The 11,068-nt window shown below is 59.6% G+C and overlaps 2 protein-coding genes across 2 annotated transcripts in view; one reads left to right on the top strand and one right to left on the bottom strand.

The window, feature by feature from the left end:
• Positions 1–314, bottom strand: part of LOC106891923 (membrane-spanning 4-domains subfamily A member 12-like) — a 5,362-nt gene extending 5,048 nt beyond the window's left edge. Inside the window, exon 1 of the mRNA XM_014948753.1 lies at positions 249–314. Coding sequence (XP_014804239.1) covers positions 249–314 — 66 coding nt within the window. The remainder of the gene's footprint in view (positions 1–248) is intronic.
• Positions 315–5,238: 4,924 nt separating this feature from the next.
• GIF (gastric intrinsic factor) overlaps positions 5,239–11,068 on the top strand; it is an 8,860-nt gene continuing 3,030 nt past the window's right edge. The window contains exons 1-10 of the mRNA XM_014948751.1: positions 5,239–5,418; positions 5,524–5,703; positions 5,823–5,966; positions 6,065–6,208; positions 6,298–6,473; positions 6,567–6,852; positions 7,690–7,831; positions 7,921–8,039; positions 8,111–8,161; positions 10,673–11,005. Of these exons, the coding sequence (XP_014804237.1) occupies positions 5,349–5,418; positions 5,524–5,703; positions 5,823–5,966; positions 6,065–6,208; positions 6,298–6,473; positions 6,567–6,852; positions 7,690–7,831; positions 7,921–8,039; positions 8,111–8,161; positions 10,673–11,005 (1,645 nt within the window). The 5' untranslated portion in view covers positions 5,239–5,348. The remainder of the gene's footprint in view (positions 5,419–5,523; positions 5,704–5,822; positions 5,967–6,064; positions 6,209–6,297; positions 6,474–6,566; positions 6,853–7,689; positions 7,832–7,920; positions 8,040–8,110; positions 8,162–10,672; positions 11,006–11,068) is intronic.

Genomic DNA, 11,068 nt, shown 5'->3' with positions numbered 1-11,068 from the left:
GGGGGGGGACAGTGGAGTCACCCCCAACCACCCCCAGCACCGTGGGGGGGGCTGGAACTCACCTGAATCCCTCTTCTCCCCAAGCACCATGGGGATGGAGGGGTGGTAAGGGGATGCTGTGGTGGGTTCTGGTGCCATGGGGAGCTCCGTGGGGCCCGAGGACAACGTGGGGAGCCCCGTGGGGTCCGAGGACAACGTGGGGACAGATGATACCAGCTCCAGAGGACCAAAGAGGACACTGGCTTCACCCAGGAGCCCTGCAAGGAGAAGCTCATCAAGCACTGCTGGGTGTAGGTGTTGTCCCCCCACCCCATAAGGCTCGTGGATGCCACCAAAGGGGTCCTCTTACCTCTGGTGCCAGCCCACCAGCGCCGCCGCCACCGCCGGCCACCACAGCCGGCCAGGGAGCCACAGCAGGAGCAGTTGTCCCCATCCCAGGAGAGCCAGGTGGCTGCCACACCGTTGTAGGAACAGGCTTTGCCGGGGGCACCAGCAGCCCCCTCCACCACAGCCTTCAGGTGACAGCGGAGGTAGATCTGGGGGGGACAAGCATCCATCCTCCTGCCACCCCACCTGAGAAACCCCCCCAATCACACACACACCACCCCCAGCCACTCCATCCCCACATTGGTAGGTGGCTGGGGGTCACCCTGCAACCCCCCCAAGGCCCCACTGGCACCGACCTGGCTGCTGGAGGTGTTTGGGAAGAGGATGGTGTCCAGTTGGAAGCGAAAGGAACCATCTCCACGTTGGGGGAGGAAGTGGGACCGAGCAAGCTGCCCATCCAGCAGGCACCTAGGGGGGTGGGATGGGGGTGAGAAGGTCATTGTCACCCTCCTCATGGTCCCAGCAAGGGGGGAGAGTGGCTATTTGGGGACAGAGACCACCACCCTGCTGCTCCCCAGCCCTGGCCACTCACCCATCATCAACGATGGCCTCATATCTCAGCCTCCATGGGGCCACCACGCTGGGACTGGCCACGCACCGGTCCACGAAGACCCTGAGGGGCAGGTGGGGGTCCGCATCCACCGACGCCTGGAGGTTGATGAGCTCCCCCAGGGAATAAGTGGGCTGGGGCAGGCGGGAGGACCAGGAACCTGGAGGGGACACGGGGGGTGGTTGTCCCCAGTGTCACCCCGGGGTCATGGCCCCCATCACACGGGGGATTGAAGGGGTCTGGGGACGCCCCCAACTCACTGTCATACGCATCCAGGGTGAAGCGCAGGCGTCTCCGGTGGGTGAAGGTGGAGCTGAAGGGGACCCAGGTGGGCTGGATGGCCCCCCCTGAGGAAACACTGCCCGTCCTAGACCATGGAGTGTCCTCAAGTGGGGTGACAAGCTCTGGGGGACCCCCGCCTGCCGTGTCCCCCCATGGGTGGGCATCCCTCCTGCGCTGAGGGGTCCCATCGTGGTCCTGGACACAGGGGGTTCACCCGGCTCTGGGGTTCAGGGGGGGTGTCCCCACTTACCTGGGGTAATAACAGTCCACAGGGATGGAGAAGGGGGTGGCACGAGCCACAGCCCCCCCAGCCAAGGGGTGGTAGTGGAGGACGTTGCTGTAGTGGATGCTGTCCTGGAGAAACTGGGGGAACAAACAGTTATGGGGCTGGGGGTGTCACCCGGCTCAGAGAAGGGGTCCCCTCCCTGTCCCCAACCCCCCAGGAGGCAGAAGATTCTGCTGTCCCACAGCAAGAGCCAGGTTTCAGGTCAACAACAACGTCCCTGCTGGCCTTAACCAGCTCTACCACCCTCACACAAAGGGTGGGTGTCACTGTGGGTGCTGCTGGGACCCCCACAAGACCTGGGGGTCCAGCTCTGGAGCTCACCCAGCACATGGGTGTGGTGACAACGATGGCAGAGACACCTCGGGGTGATGGGTGGTGGTGGAGAGGACCCACTTCACTTGTCCCGTGAGGTTTCTTTCCCAACCCTTCAACAGTCATGGCCGAGGATGTCCTGATGCTGTCCCTCCCCTGTGGGACATGGTGTCCCCACCTTGCCCCATCCCACCCTCCACCTGTGGGACATGGTGTCCCCCCCTTGCCCCGTCCCACCCTCCACCAGCCCCGAGGAGGACCCAGGTTGCCACAGCACCTCCATCAGGTGGTCACCCCCAGCTCCTCACCTCCAGGGTGGTCCCGCAGCTCAGGAGGGGGTGCTCCAGCCGGTACCTGTCCCCATCAGCGCTGGTGACCCCGCAGGTGGACCCCAGCCTCAGCTCCCCATCAGCCACACGGCTCCCCAGGAGGCCAGCCGGCACCGCCACCGAAAGCCACCCACGGCCACATGTCACCAAGACTGGGGCAGGGCGAGGAGATGGGGCAGGGGGGCTGAGCCAGCTCACCAGGGACCCCCAGTTTGCCTGCTCCCAGGGGAGCGAGCCCCCCTGGCTCAGATGTCCCCTTGAGTCCCCCCCCAATTTTAGCATTTACCAGGAAGGAGGCGGCCATGGGCACTTTGAGCCACTTTTTGATGTCACCTCATGGTCCTGATGCTCCTGAAAGGTCCCCATGGGGAGATGGAGCAGATGCAGGACACACCCCCCAACAAATCCCCCCCAGATTTGGCTTTTCAGCCCCAAACCTGGTGCTCAAGGCAGCCTGACCCTCAGACCTGCCCTTCCTGGGGTGGAGAAGACACCATGGTCCTCCTCCGCTGGCAGCCATGTGTCACCCATGCCCACCCAGGGGGGCACTGCCCACTCCCCCTCCCCAGAGAGGGCAGCCAGACCCCAGCAGGGCCCCCCCAAATACCCCCTTACTCAGGGCATCCTGCGCCCAGGCTGTGGTCACAAGAAGGAGCAGAAACCACCTTCTCCCAAGAACCTTCATCATGATGGAGGAGGAGGAGGAGGAAGAGGAGGGACAGCCCCCACTGATGGCTTTTACACCTGGGCTGAGGTGGGCGGTTGAGGGTCTCCCCCAATGGGAGGTGGGGTGGTCCCTGCCAGCCCCACACCCAGCCCCTCGCACCCACCTGGGACCCATCTCCACAGAGATGATCATCTCCTCCTCCTCCTCCTCCTCCTCCTCCTGGGAGGGGGGGCCCAAACCCAAGACCCCAGTCCCTGTCCCTGCTCCTTCCCCTGGTCCCTTCCTGGGGGGTGATGGAGAAGATGGGGGTCCACCTCTGGCCACGTGCTGCCCCCACATTGCCCCAAAAGCAGGCTGGTCCCCAAACAAGAGTGACAAGAATGTCCTCGGGGCACCCCCCCCACTGCAGAGCCTCTGGGGAAACTGAGGCACGGAGGGGAACGGACCCCTGTCCCTTGGGATGTGCTGGGACAAGGGGACACATTTCTCGCCCATGGACCCCCATCCTGCCCTCCCCAGGGATGAGGGGACACATTTCTCACCTGGGACCCCCAGCCTGACCCCCCCAGGGATGAGGGGACACATGGCTCACCCAGGGACCCCCATCCTGGTGCCACCAGGCAGGGGAAGGGGTGACATGGGACACCTTGGGGACACCAAGACAGGCGCTGGTCGGACCCTCTCCCCCAGCACCCCATGGTGAGCAGCCTGGGGCAGAAGATGACCCAGCTGGTGGACCCAGACCTGCCCTTGAGCCCCCACATCCTGCTCGCCCCATGGCTGCCCCAGTGGTCACCCACACCAGTAAGGAAGGTCCCCACCAGTACACTCCCCCCTCCCCGGTGCAGAAATAACCATTTGTTCTTGTTAAATTCCCTGCAGCTGGTGATTCCCCAAAGGTCCCATCCAGCCACATCCTTCCACGGGGCTCTCATCCCTCGTGAAAGTCACCAGCATCTCCCAGTCTATCACCAGTAAGAACTGGGAGGGGTGGCATTTCGCTGTAGAGACTGGTCCCCAGCTGTACCCCCAGTCCCTGCACCCCTCTGAGCTCCTCCATCCAGCCAGTTCTTCACCCAGCACCAGACACCTTGTGTGGATGCCAGGAGGGCCAGGATCCCCCAAAAAACCTTCCCGAAAATCCAGGGAAACCACATCCACCTCCTTCCTGGCACCCACGAGGCGGGTGACCTTGTCGTGGTCAGACAGGGGACTTTCCCTTCATCGTCCCCGTGCTGGCCGTGCCTGGTGGTGGCATTGTCTTTCCAATCCTTGTTGATAGCACCCGGGATAACCTTCTCCATCGTTTATTTTTCCTGGCACTGAGGTTAAACTAATGGGGTTTCTTGGGAAGTACAAGCCCTTCCCAGAAGTTTGGAGACTTCTGGGGAGCTTCCAGCCAGCGGGGGACCTCCTCAGGTGCCCTGGGGTGGGGGTCCTGCTGTGACACCCACCAGCTCCTTCCCTGCCCTGGAATGCATCCCACCCGTCCCTGTGAACCCAGGGGCGTTCAACTGGTCCCTGCGTAAGGTCACAGAATCATAGAATACTATGGGGTTGGAAGGGACCTCTGGAGATCATCTCCTCCAACCCCCCGCCACAGCAGGGCCACCCAGAGCAGGTCCCACAGGAACGTGGCCAGGTGGGGTTTGAATGTCTCCAGAGAAGGAGACTCCACCACCTCTCTGGGCAGCCTCTGCCAGGGCTCTGCCACCCTCAAAGTCAAGAAGTTCCTCCTCATGTTGAGATGGAATTTCTTATGGTCCAGTTTGTGCCCGTTTCCTCTTGTCCTGTCCCTGGGCACCACTGAAAAAGCCTGGCCCCATCCTCCTGACACCCACCCTTTCAGTATTTATAGGCGTTGATCAGATCCCCCCTCAGCCTTCTCTTCTCCAGACTAAAAAGCCCCAAGTCCCTCAGCCTCTCCTCGTCAGAGAGATGCTCCAGGCCCCTCATCATCTTTGTAGTCCTTTGCTGTCCCCTCTCCAGCAGTTCCCTGTCCTTCTGGAACTGGGGAGCCCAGAACTGGTCCCAGTGCTCCAGATGGGACCTCCCCAGGGCAGAGCAGAGGGGCAGGATGACCTCCCTTGAGGTTCTCCATGCTCTTCTTGATGCCCCCCAGGATGCCATTGACCTTCTTGGCCACCAGGGCCCATTGCTGGCTCCTGGGCATCCTGTTGTCCACCAGGACTCCCAGGTCTTTCTCCTCAGAGCTGCTCTCCAGCAGGTCACCCCCAACCTGTCCTGGTTGGGGGGGGTTATTCCTCCCCAGGTGCAGCACCCTGCACTGGCCCTTGTTGAAGGCACTGTCCTCCAATGGAGATCACTGACCCCGAATGGAAAGTCACTGACCCCGCAGCCGTCACCCCCCGGCTCCGTTTGCCACCCTGGGGCACACAGATAAGCCGGTGGCTGGCAGTGCCACCGCGGCTGCGGGCGGGCGGGTGACGGGAGAAGGACACCGGGAGCAGCTAAAAGCAGTGGAGAGGACGCCCAGAGAGACGAACGGATCTACTCGCCCCTGAGGACAAGAAGATGCTCTCCGTGGCTTTCACCATGGGGGTCCTGCTGGCCCTGGTGGGTAGCACGGCCACCCACAGATGTGGTGAGTGTCATCCCCACCATGGAGGCACCGGAGAGACCGGGAGCCCCACAAGGTGCTGCGTGGAAGGGTCGTGGGGACCCCGGTGAGCTGGGGGTGTCCTTCCAGTTGGCCCGGACCAACTGGTCTCCGAGCTGCTCCAACGCCTGGAGGACTCCGTCAACGTGGAGGAGCCGCCCAACCCCAGTGTCCTGCTGGCCATGAACCTGGCCGGGGCCACCGATGGTGGCACCCACAAGTGGCTGCTCCAGGAGATAAAGGAGGAGGCTGTGAAGAAAGCCCACAAGGGTAAGAAGGGGGGCAAGGGGGGGCCACCTAACCATGGCAGGTCCTGGCACTGCTGGCTCTCAAGGGTGCCAGGTCCTGTCCCCATCCAGCACGTCCTGGCTGCTCTTTTGTCCCCACAGACATGACCTCTGGCCAGGTGGCTCTGTCCGTGCTGGCCCTCCTTTCCTCCTGCCAGAACCCCCAGCACGTCCATGCCCTGGGGCAGACCATCGACCTTCTCCACATCCTGCAGAAGAAAACGCAGGAGGAGTTGGCCAGTATGGGTATGGTGGGATGGCAGGGAGGGACCCGGGGTGTGTGTGAAAACGTCCCTTCCCCTGCACCCCGGGCCACCATCAGGTCACCACACTTTGCTTTGTAGATGTGGATGGTGTCCCCAAGACCACGCTGTACAGCTTGAGCCTGGACACCTTGGGCTTGTGCCTGGGGCGGGTAGGCCAGTACGAAGAGGCATCCATGGCCCTGGCCAAGCAAGTACTGAGCCCCACGAGCCAGCTCTCCGTGGGTAAGGGACCCCTCCAACCCCAACCGTGTCCCCTCCATTGGCAAAGCCCCACTCCTGGGGGGCTTGGAGGTGACACCAGGGTCCTGCAGACACCCGTGCCGTGGCGGCACTGGCCATGGCGTGCACCTACCACCAGACGGACCTCGGAGCTTTACAGGACCTGCTCTGGGAGGCGGTGTCGGTGGTGACCAACGGCTTCCTGGATGAGCAGGAGAATAAGGATGGCATGATAGGCAACATCTACAGCATGGGGCTGGCCCTGCAGGTACGGCGGGTGCTGCAGGGCCACCACCACCCAGGTTCCGCTCCTGGGGGCTGCTCATCCCACTTCCCACCTTCTTCCCACCTTCTTCCGTAGGTGCTGGGCTCCACGGAAAAGTTTTACGCCCCTCGGGAGTGGGATTGCGCCCAGGCTTTCTCCGTGGTCTACAGCCATGACTACCGCCAGCCCATGGCCATCGCCCAGGTCCTGCCAGCCCTGGTGGGCAAATCCTACCTGGAAGCTGCTAGCCTGAACTGTGCCGCCAGCAGCAGGGTGTCCCCAAGCCAACAGTCCCCAAAGCTGGCTCCAACCGGGGGTCACAGAGGTCCCACCCAGAGCCTCTCCAACCCCCGTGGGGAGGACGTGATGGAATTCAACAAGGGTGAGTGTAGACTGCTGCTCCTGGGGAGGAATAACCCTCCCCACCAGGACAGGTTGGGGTGACCTGCTGGAGAGCAGCTCTGAGGAGAAAGACCTGGGAGTCCTGGTGGACAACAGGATGCCCAGGAGCCAGCAATGGGCCCTGGTGGCCAAGAAGGCCAAGGGCATCCTGGGGGGCATCAGGAAGAGTGTGAGCAGCAGGTGGAGGGAGGTCATCCTGCCCCTCTGCTCTGCCCTGGGGAGGCCCCAGCTGGAGCACTGGGACCAGTTCTGGGCTCCCCAGTTCCAGAAGGACAGGGAACTGCTGGAGAGGGGCCAGCAGAGGGCTACAAAGATGATGAGGGGCCTGGAGCATATCTCTGATGAGGAAAGGCTGAGGGACTTGGGGCTTTTTAGTCTGGAGAAGAGAAGACTGAGGGGGGATCTGATCAACACCTATAAATACTGAAAGGGTGGGTGTCAGGAGGATGGGGCCAGGCTTTTTCCAGTGGTGCCCAGGGACAGGACAAGAGGAAATGGGCACAAACTGGACCATAAGAAGTTCCACCTAAACGTGAGGAGGAACTTCTTTACTGTGAGGGTGGCAGAGCCCTGGCAGAGGCTGCCCAGAGAGGTGGTGGGGTCTCCTTCTCCGGAGACATTCAAAATCCTCCTGGACACGTTCCTGTGGGACCTGCTCTGGGTGGCCCTGCTCTGGCAGGGGGTTGGAAGAGCTGATCTCCAGAGGTCCCTTCCAACCCCATAGTATTCTGTGATTCTGTGTTTCTGTGACGCTCGTGCCCGGTGCCCCTGTGGCGTTGCGTTGGGTGCCCACCTTGCTCCTCTCCCCTCCCACCAGCCCTCATCGAGGTGCACTACTCCATCATCAACAAGCTGCAGGGCAAGCACTTCAGCAAATCCATCTCCGTGTGGGTCCCGGAGGGCTCCACGTTGCTCAAGGTGCTGCAGGCAGCCGAGGAGAAGGAACCCCAGGTCTTTAGGTGAGAACCAGGGCCGGGGGATGTAGAGGGGAGGCTGATGGCTTCCCCCCACCAGCACCGATCCTCGAGCCCACCCGTCTCCCCAACAGCTTCCAGACGGAGCAGACATCCTGGGGCCCCATGGTGGTCTCCATCCACGGGCTGGCGGCCAACCCAGAGGACAGAACCTACTGGCAGTTCCTCAGCGGGGAGGACGCCCTGCAGGAAGGTGGGCAGCATGGGATGGGGGGCTACGGGGGGGTTGTGGGGTATGGTCTCACCCCTATCCCTCCATGGCAGGGGTTGGCACCTACAAACCAAGGGACGGGGAGCACATCCAGGCTGTCTTCAGCACCTACTGATGGCACCAAGGGACCACCGGACCCTCCATGAAGGCAATAAAGAACCATTATCAGCACAGTCCTCTGCGTGTGTGTGTTTGTTGCATTTTCATAGAATCATAGAATCATCTAGGTTGGAAGGGACCTTCAAGATCATCTAGTCCAACCATCAACCTAACGGACAAAAAAACATCACTAAACCATGTCCCCCAGCACCATGTCAACCCGTCTTTTAAATACCTCCAGGGATGGTGCCTCCATCACTTCCCTGGGCAGCCCATTCCAATGCCTGATAACCTTTTCCGTGTAAAAAATTTTCCTGATATCCAACCTGAACCTCCCCTGCCACAACTTGAGGGTGTTTCCTCTTGTCCCATCGCCTGTTCCTTGGGAGAAGAGACCGACCCCCCCTGGCTACACCCTCCTTTCAGGGAGTTGGAGAGAGCAATGTTTCCCCTCAGCCTCCTTTTCTCTAGGAGGAGATTTATTTTTGAGGGACCCACAATGATCTATTGTCACTTAGGTAATTATTCTCTCGCCCCGTGATCCCTCTCCAGCCGGGAAGGGGAACTGGGAAAAAAGGAAGGGAACCCAAGGGTTGAAATATAAACAGGTTGATACCTAAGGAAGATTTTATGTAGTTTATAAATGGTTAAACTGCAGAGAATCTTCTTTTAGAGAAGAAATGTAGCTATTTTAGCAACCACCCCAAATGATTTCAAGAACATAGTAAGATAAGAAAGTCTGTGGCCCTGAGAACATGGTGACCTAAGGCAGGGATGCAATAAATACGGACATTGTCTGACAAACAGGTGGTAGCAGGGAGATCGTTAGCTTTAATGAGCAATTAAGCAGTTAGAATGTTTTGCCAAGATGAAAAGTGAGCCAAAGGAGAGGTGGAGAAGATGAAGATTGAGGAAGAAACAACCCTCACTCGTAATGAAGACCACCAGAAGGCACAACGACGCATGCCCAAAAGTGTATTATAATATGTAAATGAATTCTCAGAAATGTAATGAATATGTTAATGTTTTCTTGGAATTATATTGACTATGTAGACCTGTTGTGTATGAATTTAATTTGACAACGGTATTCGGTGTGCACAACAGGAGGAATCCGGTGCCTCGATAAAGAATGCCTGCTTTCTAAAATTTAAATTGAGTCTTAAAAAGTTTTATCTGCCAGTTTGCGGTAACAGGATCTAATAGAATAAGAGGGGATAATTAATATTAATAAGGCTAAAGAAGGAGTATTGATCCCGATATCGATATAAAATACACCACAACTGTCCCCAGCCCCTTCCATCCCAGGAAGCTGGTCCCTCCCAGCAGGGACAGCCCATGTGGGACCCTGCGAGTGCTGCGGCTTCAGGAGGAATCATGGAATCATGGAATTGTCAGTGTTGGAAGGGACCTCTAGAGACCACCCAGTCCAACTCCCCTGCCAAAGCCCTCCCAGGATCAATGAGTCGCTTTAGGTGGAAGAGAGTAGCCTATGGGCTTATTTCATACCAGGAACATTCAATATAAATTCAATATAAATTAAGAATTTTGCTGAGGAGTTCTCTCTCTCTCTCTCCTTTGATGGCTGCAATTCTGAGAACTCCTTGCCCCCATGCTGGAGCCCTGAGCCCTTCCATTCCCTTTGATGACACCAAACTGGGAGGGCTGGCCGACACTCCAGAGGGCTGTGCTGCCATCCAGCGTGACCTGGACAGGCTGGAGAGCTGGGCAGAGAAGAACCTCATGAAGTTCAACAAGGACAAGTGTAAGGTCCTGCACCTGGGGAGGAAGAACCCCAGGCACCAATAGAGGTGGATCTTCTGGGAAGTACTACTGAGGAGAAGGATGTGAGAGTCCTGGTGGATGGCAGGATCTCCATGAGCCAGCAATGTGTCCTTGTGGCCAAGATGGCCAATGGAACCCTGGGCTGCATAGGGAAGAGTGTGGCCAGGAGGTGGAGGGAGGTCATTCTGCCCCTCTGCTCTGCTCTGGTGAGGCCACAACTGGAATCCTGCATCCAGTTCTGGGCTCCCCAGTTCAAGAGAGACGGGGAACTACTGGAGAGAGTCCAGCGTAGGGCAACAAAGATGATGGAGGGATTTGAGCATCTCCCTGATGAGGAAAGGCTCAAAGAGCTGGGGCTCTTGAGCCTGGAGAAGAGAAGGCTGAGGGGAGACCTTATTAATGCTGACAAGGATCTAAAGGGTGGGTTGAAGGAGGATGGAGCTGGACTCTTTTCAGTGGTTCCCAGTGACAGGATGAGGGGCAACGGGCACAAGCTGGAACATGGGAAGTTCCACTCAAAAATGAGGAAGAACTTCTTTGGGGTGAGGGTGGCAGAGCCCTGGAACAGGCTGCCCAGGGAGGGTGTGGAGTCCCCTTCTCTGGAGACCTTCAAGCCCCGCCTGGATGCTCCTGAGTGATGTCCTCTGGGCAACCCTGCTTTGGCCGGGGAGTTGGATTGGGTGGTCTCTAGAAGTCCCTTCCAACTCCGACAATTCCGTGATTCTGTGATTAAGGCGGCCCTGGGAGCCTTGATGGGACACGGAGGCGGAGTGGGGACACGGTGGAGGGACATAGTGGACGGACATGGTGGAGGAACATCGTGGAGGAACATGGTGGGGTGTCCCCCACGGTACCGGGCCTACCCGGAACTAAGGTTCCCCTCCGCATTTCCGGGGGGTTGCGCCTCCGGGACGGACCGCAGTTCCCGGAAGTGTCTCCCCCCGGACGGCCCCGCGGTGGGACCCCATGGCGGCGCCCTAAGGGCCACTTCCGGCGGTGGCGGTGGCGGTGGCGGGGCCCCGTCATGTGGCGATGGCGGCTCCTGCGGCCGCTGCCGGTTGGAGGAGGTCAGGGCAGCCCGAGGGGGTGCTGACCGCCATGGGGGGGCTTCGGGGCGGACGGGAGGGGGG

Source organism: Calidris pugnax, unplaced genomic scaffold (genome assembly GCF_001431845.1).
Source record: "Calidris pugnax isolate Ruff unplaced genomic scaffold, ASM143184v1 scaffold107, whole genome shotgun sequence".
Classification (NCBI taxonomy): domain Eukaryota; kingdom Metazoa; phylum Chordata; class Aves; order Charadriiformes; family Scolopacidae; genus Calidris; species Calidris pugnax.
This window is presented reverse-complemented; position numbering and strand designations above follow the sequence as displayed.